The sequence below is a fragment of the Hoplias malabaricus genome, chromosome 13, assembly GCF_029633855.1.
Source record: "Hoplias malabaricus isolate fHopMal1 chromosome 13, fHopMal1.hap1, whole genome shotgun sequence".
Taxonomy (NCBI): Eukaryota; Metazoa; Chordata; class Actinopteri; order Characiformes; family Erythrinidae; genus Hoplias; species Hoplias malabaricus.
The window spans coordinates 34,744,070-34,761,548 of NC_089812.1; the positions used below are offsets into that span (position 1 = coordinate 34,744,070).

The 17,479-nt window shown below is 42.5% G+C and overlaps 1 protein-coding gene across 1 annotated transcript in view; it reads right to left on the minus strand.

Moving 5' to 3' along the window:
• Window positions 1-13,328, minus strand: part of grid2ipa (glutamate receptor, ionotropic, delta 2 (Grid2) interacting protein, a) — a 58,493-nt gene extending 45,165 nt beyond the window's left edge. Inside the window, exons 1-5 of the mRNA XM_066641798.1 lie at window positions 13,241-13,328; window positions 12,099-12,140; window positions 10,995-11,248; window positions 10,340-10,672; window positions 7,465-7,619 (exon numbers count right to left, since the gene is read on the minus strand). Of these exons, the coding sequence (XP_066497895.1) occupies window positions 7,465-7,619; window positions 10,340-10,672; window positions 10,995-11,248; window positions 12,099-12,140; window positions 13,241-13,328 (872 nt within the window). The remainder of the gene's footprint in view (window positions 1-7,464; window positions 7,620-10,339; window positions 10,673-10,994; window positions 11,249-12,098; window positions 12,141-13,240) is intronic.
• Between the last annotated feature and the right edge of the window lie 4,151 nt (window positions 13,329-17,479).

A 17,479-nucleotide genomic window follows, 5' to 3' on the forward strand; every position in this document is an offset into this window, starting at 1 on the left:
TGTGATCTCCCTGTGTCCTCGTGGGTTTACTCCGGGTGACTGTCTGTGAGGAGTATGATGTGTTCTCCCTGTGTCTGCGTGGGTTTCCTCCGGGTGACTGTCTGTGAGGAGTGTGGTGTGTTCTCTCTGTGTCCGCGTGGGTTTCCTCTGGGTCACTGTCTGTCAGGAGTGTGGTGTGTTCTCTCTGTGTCCACGTTGGTTTCTTCTGGGTGCTCCGGTTTCCTCCCACAGTCCAAAAACACCCGTTGGTAGGTGGATTGGTGACTCAAAAGTGTCCGTAGGTGTGAGTGAGTGAGTGAGTGTGTGTCACCCTGTGAAGGACTGGCGCCCCCTCCAGGGTGTGTTCCCACCTTGCTCTCAGTGATTCCAGGCAGGCTCCGGACCCACCGCGACCCTGAATTTAATTATTAAGCGGTTACAGACAATGAACGGATGAATGAATGTTTAAGGCAGCATTTAAAACTGCACTTACTGTGTGCAGTTGTCTGGATGAGTAAAATATTACTCCATTATAATATACAATCCATTATATTGGAGATTACTGTCCAAGTTAACTAAAACTTTCTTATAAGAATTCAGTTGAAATTCCTGTAGCATTTCTTTAACTTTTTTTTTTTTTTTTAACTTAATTTATTTAATTCTCACAGATGGACAAGACGGCAGAGGAGGGGGTGGCCAATGATGACAGGGCATAAAGGGTTTGTTTTGGATGTCTGATTTCAGTGCTGAGTTTAAAGAAATGTGATATTCCCCAAAGGATTTCCAGAGTTCTATAATGTGTGAAAGTAACTGAAATATACATTATACATACCCAAGCGCTTCAGAAAGACACCTCTCCTTTTGTACAGCTGTCAGCGTCTTTCTGACCGGTCATGTACAGGTCTGATCAAAGGGATTGAGGATTTTTTTCCCCATATAAGTATACTGTTACTCCACTCAGACCAAAGAACCCAGTGAAAATGCAGAGAGAGGCTCTCTGACACTGCAAATTGATTTCTTTCCAATTAGCAAACTCAGCGGCTGCTCTTGTCAGATAGAGCCACTCAAGCTTATAATAAAATAGTTAGTGAAGGCTTCCAGAGTAGATACTTGACAAGCACGACTCATCCATTAATTTGATGAAAACAACCTCCGTCTGATTGCAGAGAGACAGAAAGCTCATTATCCTGTAAGGCCACAGAAAATAGAGTGTATTGGATAGAAAAAGAAAAACAATGCTGCAACGTGATCGCTCAATAATAACAACACTACTGTGTTCCAAGTCACAATATCATTCTCACATTTACCACAAAAATACATTTAAATGAAGCCATGTCACTGGAGTGCACAGACACTTGGCTACGTTCGAGCTATTATAGTTCCATCAGAGAACACCTGACCAGACGAGACAACAAACACCGCTGCCAACAAAGCAGAGCTCTTTTTTTTCTGCTTGCCTTTGCTGAAGGAACAAAACTCAAAACAGAATCATCTCCCCAGATCCAAATAGCAGGAGCCCCACCAGCACAATAAGAGATCCAAGGATATCTAGCTTCCATCTCATCAAATCTTCCTGCAGCTGCTGCCATTGGACTTGGCACAGCACCTAATGCTGTAAAATATTTATAGACTGGCCTGATTATGACAAGGCTGTTGACAGCTTCTGTCATCAGATACGAGTCAAGTCCTTTGTGCACTTTCAGAAAATGGCCTTTTTGTCTTTTTTTTCTTATTCACATTTTGTTGCTGGTTAGAGTTATACGCCTTCTGTTATAAAGAGATTGGAATGGGTATTGTCAGTTTGTCAGATGTGGGTTTCACATCACAGAATGACAGAGCAAATTTACTATACTATTTTCAGTGTAAGTCCTAGTAAAGTGTAAGAGGTGCTTTACAAAATCCAGAGACTAGCTTTTCATTGATTTCATTAACGCACATTAAATGTGCAACAGCCAACATTGTACCACCAGAGGTCCCTCTAGAGATCCAGCATCTCAGATACAAACAAATACTTATTTAGCCATGGACATCCCTTCAAGGTGGCTTTATTTCAATATATATATATTTACCTGAAATTAACGGTTTGATGCTGTATTGGTGTTAAAATGTCAACTAGTGCACCTTTAATGACAAGTGACTGTGAGTGTCAAAAACATATTTAGCAGCAACACACACAGAGCTCTAGCATTTTTTAAAATCATGAGTGACTGACTGCTTTATGAGCCGGTTCCAAAGTGGTGGGTCCGTGTACTTTTCTTAACTGGTTTTCCATTTCTAATCCTGCAATAGAAAAACGGAATGTTATCAACAGTAGCAGGGAATGTCCCAGTAAACAATTAGCCGTTGGTTCAACGTTGAAATAACGTAATGACTGCCGTCTAATCAACGTTCTCTTAAGGTTGAAAATGAAAGTTGAAAAGACGTCCAAACACAGACATTGAAAAGACGACTATTAGACGTATTTTGGACGTCCATTGACGTTATTAATTGGTCCCGAAATAAATTACGTATAAAACGTGATTTGGATGTCCACTGACGTTATCGATTGGTCACCACTTAACTAACTTATTAAGATGGATTTTGGACGTCCATTGACGTTTAAAATATGTCCTTGACGCACAGACTACTTTTAGACCTGTTTTGAACGTCCAGGGACGTTCCTTGTTTACTGGGTTAGGTTTTATTTGGGTTTTTTCTTTCTTTTCTTCCAACGCTTCAAAACACAAATACAGGGAATATTAGAATCGGATATATTTTGATTTTAGTTCACTATAAAATTCTATTTTGCTTCTTCATACCCAACAGGAAGATAACAGATACAGCCATGTGTCACATAAACATCGATGCTCTGTTGCGGTTTCGCAAACTTACTTATATTAGCCTTAAAATATGGAGAGAGATTAGTCTCAAAATACTTTACAAATGCGTAAATGTTAATCCACAAATTAAACACAAGTCACAAATATGTTTCACTGTTCACAAATGAACACATCCCACTCTGTGTCTCACAGTCTGCAGTTTGTACAAATACAGTTAAGTTCATAAATACATGTTTTTGGTTTTCATAGATAAAGTGGAACCTCTACTGACGAACGCCTCTACTAACGAACTGGAAATGGCCACTGACCCCAATAGGCGAGTCTCCCAGCGCCCAGACTTGAGTGAGCTTTTAAGATTAGCACATTGTAGCTTTAGCAATTTAGCATTAGTGTAAACAGCAGACAGCGAAATTCGTGCTAAGTTAAGCCTTATCTACGCTTCGTCTCCCCACATTCACCCACCTACTCTCCGTTATTCCACCCACCCCCCACCTCCCGTCATACAGCCAGTGCCTGTGTTACTCCTCCAGCCAGTCGTCACGTCTTCAAGGTAGCGATGTGTAACCACTTACAACTTTATTATTTCTTTTTTATTTCTGTTACCACTGTATTTCTCTTTTATTTTTAGTAACGCTACATGTATTTTTTTTACTAATTTGAGAGTGTTGTAAACATTTATCAGTGTAAAAAGGGTGACTTTCGGGGTGGGGGCTGGAACGCATTAATTGCTTTTCCATTATTTTAAATGAGGAAAACTGACTCGAGAAACGAACTTTTCCACTTACGAACCGGGTCATGGAACGAATCAAGTTCGTAGGTAGAGGTTCCACTGTATATCCCAATTTTATGCGAAAATAATACATTTGTTTAAACTTACATTGGAAATATTTGTAAAGTCGAAGTCTCAAATGTATTTGTAAATTGTTGAATCTGCGTTTGTGAATCGAGTCACTCTCGTGTTTTCCGTGACGTGCATTTGTCCATTTCCTCTCGCGGGTTTTTGGATTTTGAGACTTTCCTCTCGCATTTCACCCGCTTCAAATACAAATGCAGCTTGATCCACAAATGTGGCCAGCAGGCGAACAAGCCACCGCTGGGTGGCACTGTTGTTTTAGGACGTGGGGGGCAAACTTAAATAGAGAAAAATTTGCGCAGCATTTAATGTGGAAGTTTAAAAAAAAAAACCCAAGCCGCTGAATTCAGCTTCATATCACAGACAGTTAGGAGGGGGATCACTGGGGAGCACTTTTGAAGGTGCCCTAAATTTAACGACGTTAAAATCCAGCGGAACTTCCCTAATTTCGCTGCAGACTAGAGTTGTCAAAAAAAAACGTTAAAATCATCCCGTATTTGGACTAAAGCCGTGTTGCTTATTGGACTGATACGGGACGTAAATTTGAGACTGAATTGTTAAAACGGGTGATTTGTTTCACACAGATGCTCTCCTTCTGTTGGTGGGAGGAGCAGATACCCCACGGCTCCGAAACCGAATATACGCTTCTCATTGGTCATCACTTTAATTTAGCCAATCAGCAGCCAGAGTTATCTGTCTATCATTTACTGCGGCAGCCAATGGAGTCATAGTCCCGCCTACAGGGGGTTGTTTCGCTGTGGTCCTGAGAGAAACAGGTCAGTCCTGAGACACTGGGGAAAGCAACAGTGCCACCCAGCGGTGGGTTGTTCACCTGCTGGCCACATTTGTGGATCAGGCTGCATTTATATTTGGAGCGGGTGAAATGCGAGAGGAAAGTCTCAAAATCCAAAAACCCGCGAGAGGAAATGAACAAATGCATGTCACGGAAAACACGCGAGTGACTTGATCCACAAACGCAGATTCAACAATTTACAAATACATATTAAATTCGAGACTTCGACTTTATAAATATTTCCAATGTAAATTTAAACAAATGTATTTATTTTCGCATAAATTTGTGATATATCTATGAAAACCAAACACATGTTTATGAATGTAACTGTATTTGTACAAATTGCAGACTGAGACACAGAGTGTGATGTGTTCATTTGTGAACAGTGAAACACATCTGTGACTTGTGTTTAATTTGTGGATTAACATTTACGCATTTGTAAAGTATTTTGAGACTAATCTCGAAGACCCTCTCCGGACATTCATGTCCTCAATGAGCATAGAAAGCTTAGCAATGTTGCCCCGTCCTTGGCCCATTTCAAGATTTAATTAGAAATATGGTCAAGTATGTTCATCTTTAATCTACCAGCAGAATAAGTTCTTCCGTTTCAAAATATATGGCGCTATTAGAGTTAAAACTTCCGGTTCCGGCTAAAATCTGCAGCCCAACCCATAATTAACCACAAGCAAGAATGGAAAAAAAAAACTCGTTATTTCAATTTATATTTGTTCATATTCATTTTTTTGTTGCATCTGTTGTAGTTTCATTATGTTTTCAATTATATTTCGTTCAAAATAGGGAAATGGGTCGTTCTGTGTTTTTCTATTGCAGGATTACAAAATAAAACCAATTAATGAAAAGTACACGGACTGAGGGGCTTCACATCTAACAATAATTATTAGTACGACTGATAAGAAGCACCAAATAGATGCCCATCTGTGCGAGTTAGGCAGTTCTGTGAGGTGATTTGTAGCGTATATTATCCCAAGTTCCGGCCACTTTAATTACAATATTGGAAATCTTAGCTAACTTTAAATAAATAGAAGTATTTTATTAACTCAAATCAACATTTTTCAGGAGTCAAATGTGTGTAGATTAATGTCCAAGACTTGCTTGACTTTGAAAGAAAATATGTTTTTAGATAAAAACGCTTTTGTTTAAGTAGGTGCTAATACTGCTAAGATTATTAGCGCCCCCTAACTTCGGCCACCTCCCCTGCTTGTGACAGTCAAACGAGACAGTTGCTACTACATTCAGTGGTTTTGAGAGGTTTACAATGAGATTACGTTTGTCCTGTGTTGGTATCCGTACTCTACATGTAAGGATTAAAATGGTGGTAGATTTTCCCCTCAGAGAAAAGGAAGCTAACCGCGAAGCTAACTTTTACACTGAGGTAAATATCTGTCGCGAAATGGAAATGTGTTGTGTTCCACATGCAGTTTTGCACACAGAGAATTACAACACTGTTAGAGATACTTAAGTATTGTTTAGATGTGTGATTTCTTGCAAGACTGATGTTTAAATGCCCTACTAAGGCTTGAACTTACGTTTTATTGTTTTACCCAATGCGATTTGCGAAGAGAGAGAGTGGAATTGCACCATATACGGCAGTGGCCGGAAGTAGGGGACGGGCGGAGTTAGGGGAAAGACTGATATCTAAAAACATGTACACAGAATTCTGTTCAGTTTTCTTAAACAGCAACATTATTCCATACCTCCAAAGTTCTGATTTGGCAATCAGATATGTATTAGCCATTGGGAAATTTAACTGACATGTCAAGCTTAAATGATCCTGAGCAGGTTGCACAATACATACACTCTCAGAAAAAAGGTGCACAGGCAGGCCCCGAAAAAAAAAAAAAATATTGGTCACTAAATGTACAAACTGTGTAAATGTACCTTTAAAAGGTTCAACAGTGTTTAAAAGTCCAGTTTTGTTCCTTTAAGGTACATTACATTTTCTTCTCCAGAAAGAGAGATAAATGTAATCTTTCATTATAGAACTGTGTCATATCAAAAAACACCATTTTAAAATCTACAATTCTAATAAAATAAGGTACAATTATGTTCCCTAATTTAAGGTAACAATGTGTACCATTGAGGATACCACCACAGTGACAAATTTTCTGGCAGTGTAGATCATGATCAAGCAGTCGATCACAATGTGCACTTTAATCAATCTCCCCTCATTTAAATCATGTGAATCAGCCTTTTCCCACATGAACATAATTATTTAGTCCAAAAATCAGTGCACCCACGCTGATGACTGCTGAAGCCGGCTGGATAAGTGGTCCAAAGAAACCAAGCAAATGAAACGAAAGGAAAATTGGAGACATTATCCCCCACCTCCCAACTCCTGGTCAACCATGTAGCTGCCTCGCCACAACACCCGCAACCCCCACTCATATATTTAGGTACAACATTGTGACCTGTCCCTCTCAAAAAAGTGTGGGCTCCCCGTTCTACAACAAACTTTGTTCTTAATTTTCTCAACAGCTACACATTCTTTCAGACCCAAGGCATTGAATGATTGTCTCACAGTGGAAGATGGACAGAAACCCTAGTGGATATTTTGTTAGATCTGAAAATATACTGAAGCTTAGTTTTCTCTCTTTTCATGGTATGATGACAGGTCTGGAGGTCTGGTGGTTAGAAATCACATTTTAAAATTTGTAGTGTTTAATTTTAATTCATTAAATAAACCCTTTGAACTCTGGCTCTGAAAATGTCTCTTCCTACTTTGACTTTTAACTTTTCCCCTTCTATCTTCTCATACATACCTCCTGACAAATTATTCACTTGTACTTAAAGTCCTTTCTGACAGTTATTTGGCGGATGTTTGACCTCGGCGCAGTGCTGTACAATTATTTTGAACACACAGTCAAAACAGCACATTACCATCATCTTAAATGCACAGGCAGGCCCCGAAAAAAAAAAAAAAGGAAGAAAGCCTCATTAGTCATAGATATTAATTCATTTATTAATATCGGCACTGAAATATCGGACTGTCTGATTGGTACCTGATGCTGTCGATCAGTTGTTGATGCTCCTCGTTGATGAGTATCTCAGGCAGGGTGGATGCCAGCCCCTCTACATCCCTCTCTGAAGCGTATTGCTTCAACAGATCAAACAGCCTCTCCTTTACCAAAGGCTCATCCCCTAAGATCTCCTCAACCTGAAAACAGAGAAGAGAACATACAATGGAACTACATAAGTTCATCATATAAACTGTTCTTGTTCTTTCTTTGTCCTGTCACCAGGATAAATGGATGCTAGTTGCTGAGAATAGCTTCACGAGAATGGGGTCCCACCCCATAACTGGCATATTAGTTACATAGCAAATTTTTATCTATTTATTTCTATAAAATCTGACATTATTGGGGGCGGCACAGTGGTGAAGCAGGTAGGTGTCACAGTCACACAGCTCCAGGAACCTGGAGGTTGTCGGTTCAAGTCCCGCTCCGGGGGACTGTCTGTGAGGAGTGTGGTGTGTTCTCTCTGTGTCTGTGTGGGTTTCCTCCGGGGGACTGTCTGTGAGGAGTGTGGTGTGTTCTCTCTGTGTCTGTGTGGGTTTCCTCCGGGTGACTGTCTGTGAGGAGTGTGGTGTGTTCTCTCTGTGTCTGCCTGGGTTTCCTCCGGGTGACTGTCTGTGAGGAGTGTGGTGTGTTCTCTCTGTGTCTGCCTGGGTTTCCTCCGGGTGACTGTCTGAGAGGAGTGTGGTGTGTTCTCTCTGTGTCTGCGTGGGTTTCCTCCGGGTGACTGTCTGTGAGGAGTGTGGTGTGTTCTCCCTGTGTCTGCGTGGGTTTCCTCCGGGTGACTGTCTGTGAGGAGTGTGGTGTGTTCTCTCTGTGTCTGCGTGGGTTTCCTCCGGGTGACTGTCTGTGAGGAGTGTGGTGTGTTCTCTCTGTGTCTGCGTGGGTTTCCTCCGGGTGACTGTCTGTGAGGAGTGTGGTGTGTTCTCTCTGTGTCTGCGTGGGTTTCCTCCGGGTGACTGTCTGTGAGGAGTGTGGTGTGTTCTCTCTGTGTCTGCCTGGGTTTCCTCCGGGTGACTGTCTGTGAGGAGTGTGGTGTGTTCTCTCTGTGTCTGCGTGGGTTTCCTCCGGGTGACTGTCTGTGAGGAGTGTGGTGTGTTCTCTGTGTGTCTGCGTGGGTTTCCTCCGGGTGACTGTCTGTGAGGAGTGTGGTGTGTTCTCCCTGTGTCTGCGTGGGTTTCCTCCGGGTGACTGTCTGTGAGGAGTGTGGTGTGTTCTCCCTGTGTCTGCGTGGGTTTCTTCCGGGTGACTGTCTGTGAGGAGTGTGGTGTGTTCTCCCTGTGTCTGCGTGGGTTTCTTCCGGGTGACTGTCTGTGAGGAGTGTGGTGTGTTCTCCCTGTGTCTGCGTGGGTTTCCTCCGGGTGACTGTCTGTGAGGAGTGTGGTGTGGTTCTCTCTGTGCCTGCGTGGGTTTCCTTCGGGTGACTGTCTGTGAGGAGTGTGGTGTGGTTCTCTCTGTGCCTGCGTGGGTTTCCTTCGGGTGACTGTCTGTGAGGAGTGTGGTGTGTTCTCTCTGTGTCTGCGTGGGTTTCTTCCGGGTGACTGTCTGCGAGGAGTGTGGTGTGTTCTCCCTGTGTCTGCGTGGGTTTCCTCCGGGTGACTGTCTGTGAGGAGTGTGGTGTGTTCTCTCTGTGTCTGCGTGGGTTTCCTCCGGGTGACTGTCTGTGAGGAGTGTGATGTGTTCTCTCTGTGTCTGCGTGGGTTTCCTCCAGGTGACTGTCTGTGAGGAGTGTGGTGTGTTCTCCCTGTGTCTGCATGGGTTTCTTCCGGGTGACTGTCTGTGAGGAGTGTGGTGTGTTCTCTCTGTGTCTGCGTGGGTTTCATCCGGGTGACTGTCTGTGAGGAGTGTGGTGTGTTCTCTCTGTGTCTGCGTGGGTTTCCTCCGGGTGACTGTCTGTGAGGAGTGTGGTGTGTTCTCTCTGTGTCTGCGTGGGTTTCCTCCGGGTGACTGTCTGTGAGGAGTGTGGCGTGTTCTCTCTGTGTCTGTGTGGGTTTCCTCCGGGTGACTGTCTGTGAGGAGTGTGGCGTGTTCTCTCTGTGTCCGCGTGGGTTTCCTCTGGGTGACTGTCTGTGAGGAGTGTGGCGTGTTCTCTCTGTGTCTGCGTGGGTTTCTGTGTCTGCGTGTGGTTGGGAATCGAACCCCCAACCACAGGACTCTGGAACTGTGTGACAGTGACACTCCCTGTTGCTCCACTGTGCCGTCCCAGTAATATCGTTATTATTTATTTTATTTTATTTTTTACATATTTTGTTCACAGTGCCAGGTCATAGTGGTACTAAAGGCAAAAAGACTTGTGATCCTTATTGGTTCCTCCCTCCTTTCTCTTATTCTTTTCATCTGTGACTTGGCTGTGGCAGATAAATGCTCTGAAGTAGGAGGGGCCTTTATGTGAGGGACACTGTAAAAAAATAGGGAATCTGCAGAGTTTTTTTGTTCCAACAAATAACAGAGAAATATATATCCAGCAGAGGAAGCAATCCAGAAAATGAGTGAGTGGACATACAGTCATAGCACAATGGGAAGAAAGCATCATCTGGATCTGTGGGCGTGAGCAATGGTTTGAAAATTTGCATACTGTTACATGCATGCCTGCAATCACACGGCCTCATTAGCTGCCAAAGTGAGAACACAGAAAGAATACATTCTAAAAAATGTACAAATAAAGTCTAATTCAAACTGTGCCATTTGTACAGAGATCTGAGATGAAAAAGATTTGAAGCCACCAAAAAATGAAAGTGAATCTGATATTTTAAAGTTTTATACAGCTTTCTGCTGTTCAGGCTGTAGACACTCTCAAAAAATGGCTTTGTTTGACTACACATGGCCTATGCACTAATTTAAACACTAGGGATATAGCACTGACCTTCTTGTTGAACTCCAGGGCTTTGTACTTGCGGTCCTGCCGGACCATGTCTCCACTCTGGTAGGTCTCCTTCATGCTGGTGCTGATGCGCTTCTGCCAGCGGTTTATTCTGAGCACGCCCAGACGCAGTGTTCGCCCCTGAGATGCTTTGATCATTGCTGCTGCCGTCTCATGCTGCTTCACTGGAATCCCGTTGACCTCCATCACATAATCCCCTGCCCGGAGACCACTCCTGCCAGCCGGAGAGTTGGGGAGACAGTCTTCCACCAGCAGGGGGGAGTCTCCGACAATGGTGAAGCCAAAGCGCCCATCAGGCCCTGGAGTAATGTCCAGCTATGTGGTTTAAATCAAAGACACAAAGCAACGTATAAGCTTTGTAATGGAAGACAATGCAACAAGACTTATAATATTTGAACCATACCTAGTAATTTTCACGCACTCTCACAGTCACACAGTGTGAAGTCTAGCACATGCGTCCTGTGAAATATGTGATACCACTGTGTTTTCTCAAAGCGCATTGGACAGCTGTAACTACATGCTCTAAGGATTATGTTACGTACCCAGATGTTTAGTTATACACCAGACACTAGCTTTGCAATGAATTATCATAATGATTTCCAAATAAAGAACTGTACATAAGGAAATGAATAAAGACCTGTTCGATGCGGGACACAACTCCAATGCTGGGAGGAACAGTCCTGAGAGTCTGAGCCAAGGCAATGAGAGCTTTGGTGCTGAGGGAAGACACATTCTGCCCATCAATCTCCAGCACTTGGTCCCCAGGCTGGAGTCCTGCCATATAAGCACTGCTTCCCTCTACCACAGACAGGATGTAGCTGGGTCCATCTCCTCCAAGTTTGAAGCCAAAATCTTCAGGCCATCCCTGGTTATTTGCCGGCAGTGCTAACTCTGTATACGGCCAAGATGAGAGACATCACTTACAATTAGGACTGATATTTAATAGATTGTGGAATACTGTAGATAACGTGGGTTAATGTGGGAATTCTACTCAGTTACAAGTAAAGCAGGTGCCGGTTATTGACCACAGCACAGTTGCTAGCGTCACAATCGACCAGATGTCATTGGGCTGCTGTGTCATTCACGGCACAGTACTGATATTCACGTGGTGGTCTGGAGTTTTTAAGCACATCAATGTCATTTCTGAGCTGAATGTATTGCATCAAGCAACAATATCCAGCCAAAAATTAATTACATGCAAGATGTACGAATAGGGTTGTTGTTTCTAAAAAAATAATAACAAACTGGGGCTCAGCAAATCATTAAAACGCTATTGAACAGTATAAACACCCTCTACAAGGGGTATAAGGTATCATTGTTAAGAACGCAATGAGAGAACCCACACCAACAGGATTATGTGGATACATATACTTCATTTTATACACATTTGATTACTTGATATAACATCAGATTATTGCTAGATTACCCACGTACTAGCACCAAGTACTGATAGTGTCAGGACTACTGTCTGTAATTGTACACCAAGAAAGAACACCTATCTGGTAAATGTTCATAAGACATGGCCAGAGAATGTAAATATAATGCATCTGTTTCTAATAATTACTAATACACTTTCTGCTTGGCTTCTAAGTGAGGAGGTGTGGGAGCAGAACAAAGGATAAAGAGGTATATCAGCTATTTATTAATAAGGACATTACTAAGATGTTGGTGTTTAATAACATGCACCGAATTGCCCCCAAAAGCCCCTCAATGACACGTTTTGAGGACAAATTTCACCTACCGATGTTCAAGGGAAAGTCCCTGAGCACTTGAGGATTAGGGTCTGTGAAGAGAGAACACAAACGTAACACACTGTATTTTAATGAGAATAAAATTCAAATACTCCATTGCTCTGTTAACCCATGGTTTTCATAATACAACATACAAATGTAATCCAGACCCTTCTAATACTAATGCCCAGTTTCAACGAATGAAAATGATCATCAGAATGTGTTGTTCTCTTAAAACGTATAGTACGTCTCACTCCAGAGACCACAGACCTTCACAGAGCAAATGTCCTCATTCTAATACTGCAGTCAGTCTGTGCCTGGCTCCCAAACCTGAAATCTGTATCTCATCATATAATCAAAATAAGTGGCTAGACTCGTACGATTACAAACATCTTTTTTTTTCCACATATTTATAAGTGAATTAAAATAACACCTGAAGACACCCGTCCATTTGGAATTATTTCGCAGCCTGTTCCCTGGGATGATCTCATGGGTCATGGGTGGGTATTAAAATGTCTCCATCGTACATGTGTAGGTTGTGTAGATATAATATAGCCAAGAGAATATGACTTTAACTATGTGATAACGAGTTTCTCTCTCTTTCCAAAAGAAGAAGAGGAAAAAAAACCCTCTTTAGGTTGATTACTATGCAAAGTAGTGGCATTTATCTGGGGCAATAAAATGGGCTACATGTTATTTGCTGGAAATGGAGGCAAAATACACTCAAGAGGAAAAGCAACAGCACCGAAGGAAGACAAAATAATGAGCAGAATTTAACCACACGAGAAAACGACTGTGGTAGAGTGTTACAGCTGAATTGAAATGTACTTTTTAGTCATGAACATTCCTCCAATGCAGTATTTATTTATATATATATTGCTGCTGCAGTCATAAATCCAAACACACTGATATAAGGTGGACATTTGAAACAACAAGCCTGTAAATTTGTAGTGTATTATCGTATTAAATATACACATGTACCTTAAATTTACATCTACCCAAATTGTTAGATTTAATGTGAAACCAGAAAATCCAGTGCAGAAAAACTCAGTGTTCCTATGTGTTTACTTTATCCAGATGAAATGTGAAATGAAATGGGATTCAGATGAAATGATGAAATGGAGACAGAAAAAAGGCAGAGGAAAGAACTCACAGAAGTCCTTGGAGGCACTGCGCGAGCCGGAGCGGCTTTGTCGGAGAGAGAAACGGCCCTTCTGGCTCTTCAGAAATCTTCTCATCATGGTTGCGGGGCGGTTAGCTGTGGGCTACGTATGCAGGGGTAGAGTGGGAGAAACCCAAGGCCTGTAAAGATGCAGCTGAGAGACCACCTCAGCCCCTCACTTCAACAGGTCATAATAGCTCAAAAAAGAAAGTGGCAGGAGCCAAAAGCTCTTAAAGCTCCATCAGACCAGCAGGTCCAGGCCTGAAAGAGTGGAGGAGCGGAGAGAAAGAGTGCGGGAGAACATGGAGCTCTGCATCTCTGCTAAGTTTGTCCAAAACCCTGGCCCTCATGCAGAGCACTGATCAGAAAACTGGGACACACTAGCTGGGTCCCTGTAATGGTTCTTTTGCAAGGAAAAGGTACTGTAGAGCCCTATTTTTCTATAAATACATCCCTCCCTCCCTCCCTCCCTCTTTCTCTCGTTCTGGTGGCTAGGGCCCTCTCTGAGGGCTGAAAGCTGACCCAGAAAGGAGTGCTGGCTCTCTGGTGAAGGACAGCGCTTCACTGATTCACGTCAGGAACAGAGACGGAGAAAGAGAAAGAGAGAGAGAGAGAGAGAGAGAGAGCAGAACAGTGCTAGGGAAGGAGGCCTGTCCTCAGGCCAAGGTCAAGCATAGCTCACAGTTTAAACACACCTGCTTTTACAAACATTGCCAAAAACCCCACGTCTATGTTCATGGCACTTAAGCCATGGCATTGCAGTGCTCTGTGTTTGTGTTGGGGGCACACAGGGCAGTCCTGGTTGCAGGCGGCATGTTGGCGCAGAAGGGAGTGTCACAGTCACACAGCTCTAGGGACCTGGAGGTTGTGGGTTCAAGTCCCGCTCCGGGTGACTGTCTGGGAGGAGTTTAGTGGTGCTCCGGTTTCCTCCCACGGTCTAAAAAACACATGTTGGTAGGTGGATTGGTGACTCAGTGTCTGTGAGTGTGTGTTGCCCTGTGAAGCACTCCTTTTTCAGGAGGAGCTCTTTGGCTGGTTTACTCACCACTCCCCCTTCCAACCTGCAGTCTTGGAGGTTTGTCATTATATTAGTTACATGTAGAACATAACCACACCCACACCTACTGTAGACAAAAGCCTAATTAAACATGTAAATAAGGAAATATTAACCGTTTTGTTAAAACTTTTACTGTCAGCGTAGTAGGAAAGACAAATCATTATATAATACACACTGAATTTTGTTTATGTCACTTACAATAATAATAGTAATAATAATAATAATAATAATAATAGTAATAATAATAATAATAATAATAATAGTAATAATAATAATAATAATAATAATAGTAATAATAATAATAATAATAATAATAATAGTAATAATCCTGCCACCTCTAGCACATTTTTGTTAATAAAATGAACAATTTAACCAAGTGTAATAAATTAACCACAGATAGAATGTCCTTTAAGACGTTGATTAAAATATGTTGCGTAAATTAACATATGAATGACTAAATTTACATTCTACATAAATGACTATTTATAAATTTTACAAGTGTAGGTTTTTTTTTTTTAATAAATGGTATCACTATTATTCATTAAAGTTTTTCATTCATTATCTGTAACCCTTATCCAGTTCAGGGTCGCGGTGGGTCCAGAGCCTACCTGGAATCATTGGGCGCAAGGTGGGAATACACCCTGGAGAGGGCGCCAGTCCTTCACAGGGCAACACACACTCACAGCTACCTACCAACGTGTGTTTTTGTACTGTGGTAACCGGAGCACCCAGAGGAAACCCACACAGACACAGGGAGAACACACCACACTCCTCACAGACAATCACCCGGAGGAAACCCACGCAGACACAGGGAGAACACACCACATTCCTCACAGACAGTCACCCGGAGGAAACCCACGCAGACACAGGGAGAACACACCACACTCCTCACAGACAGTCACCCGGAGCGAGAATTGAACCCAAAACCTCCAGGTCCCTGGAGCTGTGTGACTGTGACACTAACCTGCTGCGCCACCGCGCCGCCAAAAAATAATAATAATAATAATAATTAAAAAAAATAAAAAATAAACGAATTATTATCTAACGTGAAAAAACATTTAAATAATGTTACGAATTTTTATTTTAAATTGACATTTTCAATTAATATTACAAATACACCCCCCCCAAAGAAATAAAAAAGATAAATAAAAAAAAATAATAATAATGCACTTCATTTGGTGAAAACATTGAAATGACACCTTGTGAATTAATCTGGGAAAGCAAGACAACACTGTGTCTAATGTTACTATGAGATGTGAATGAACAGAGCCAGTTTAAATCACTGAACTCTGAAGTACAACCCCTTACCTCTCAGAGTTCCACTTCTCAACCCCAATCCCTATCACTGTGGATTAAGGCCTGAGGGTTTCAGATGGAGTTCTAGCACTTTTTCAAAATGTCTTATTACTCCAGGTCACTCAGAACATTTTAATAAGAAATGATCCTTCTGTACAGTGATGGTGATAGGAACTTACCTCACGAGGCTCTGCATATACCTCTCTCTCAATGGCAGACTAAACGACCAAACCATATCTCGAACCTATCAAAAGACATCATCTAAATCAACAGACGTCTCAGCAGAGCGCTCACTGCACAGTTCAAAGGCGTTGTTATCTAGACACCCAGTTGTGTAGCACGGTGCTGAGTGATGGGAGCAGACGTGGCTGTGGTTGTGGCATCACTGAGGACTGGTCTCCCAGTGAGAGAAAAGCATCCCTTTGCTCCTCGTGTCCGAACCCTGAAAACTCTTATGCTTTGTAGTGAATCTCACATTTCCAGCCTGGGGTCAGATTCAAACATCTGTATCCCTCACAGGCTTCAGCTGTTGGAATGTATTACAACCACTAAATATCCCCCAAACATTGTGTTTATATGAATACTATAAATATTAAATACATCTGAATAATGGAAAATTATAATAATAAAAAGTTTATGCTCAGTGGATATATTTCAAACCTCCTGAAACCCTACGGACATTTCTCTCTTGCTCTCGTGGGAGGCGGTCGCATTTTCTCCCTCTCCGCTCCTTATCTCTCCTGCTCGCTTCTCTGGTCTTGTCTTGTCTACCCCGGGTCTCTCTAACGCCGCTCTTCGAATTAAAATTTAGAAATGGAATTGATCAGCTGGTCTCTCAACGCTATTGACACCATCTTCTCAAGAAGAAGTTTGGGCACGGGGGAGCCCTCCTGTCCTGATGGAACGACGCTGGCTGGATATGCCATGGATGGGAGAAGTGGCGCGTGGTGTGTCTGGCGCCTCTCTCCATTGAGGACATCGAAGATGTATACCTATTTGGATTTATGATCGTGGGATTTCTGCTGATTGGATTAGGTGGTGCCCTGGTTTATCGGAAAATTAGAAGAGTTGAGTCAGTTGTAAACAGCCCAAAGAAACTGACCAACATTATTGATGGGATGGGCAGAGCCGTTGGCGCACAGACTGGGACTGTGAGTAGAAGCTTGGATTCCATCAAGGAGCAACTAACGGCTTTGAACGCCAAGACTGAACGTCTGGAAGACCAGTGAAAAAATTGGAACTTTGAATCAGAGGGACCATAGCAAAAAATTCAGCTCACATCTCTGATTCTAACAAGCTGAACTTTATCTGTTTTGGCTGCCCCTGCTATCAGTGGCCTTGGCTGCTGATAGTCTCAACTCCTCCAGAAGGAACGGTCGTCATGGAGATCTGCTGCACCTCCCTTGTCTGAGCTGGGGCTCAAGGACACGTGACTGCTACTACATCTGGACATTTTCACGAACTGAACCTGGTCCCCCCCCCTTCCCCGTTGAACACGCCTCCTACTGCTTTTTGTCTACGTCACTGAAACTACTTGTGTGTACTGCTTTGTGTGCTAAAGGTGTTGTTTTTTTTCAAGATCACACACTGTGCTTCTTAGGCACAGTCTGGGACCTTCATTTTTTTTACCACCACTTCCCCAATGTTAATCTAGCTGTTTCTTCTAACTATACGATGGCGCGGGTAACCTGCTGCGGTCGCGTCTGTTGCACTCACCTAACCCCTGTTTATGTGAGTGTACAGACGGAAGCTAATTTCGCTGCAATGTTGTACTTGTATAACTTTGTATGTGACAATAAAGATCTATCTATCTATCTATCTATCTATCTAGATGACCTGGCTACTGCTAGTTCTTACAAGTGGAGGGCTACTTACAA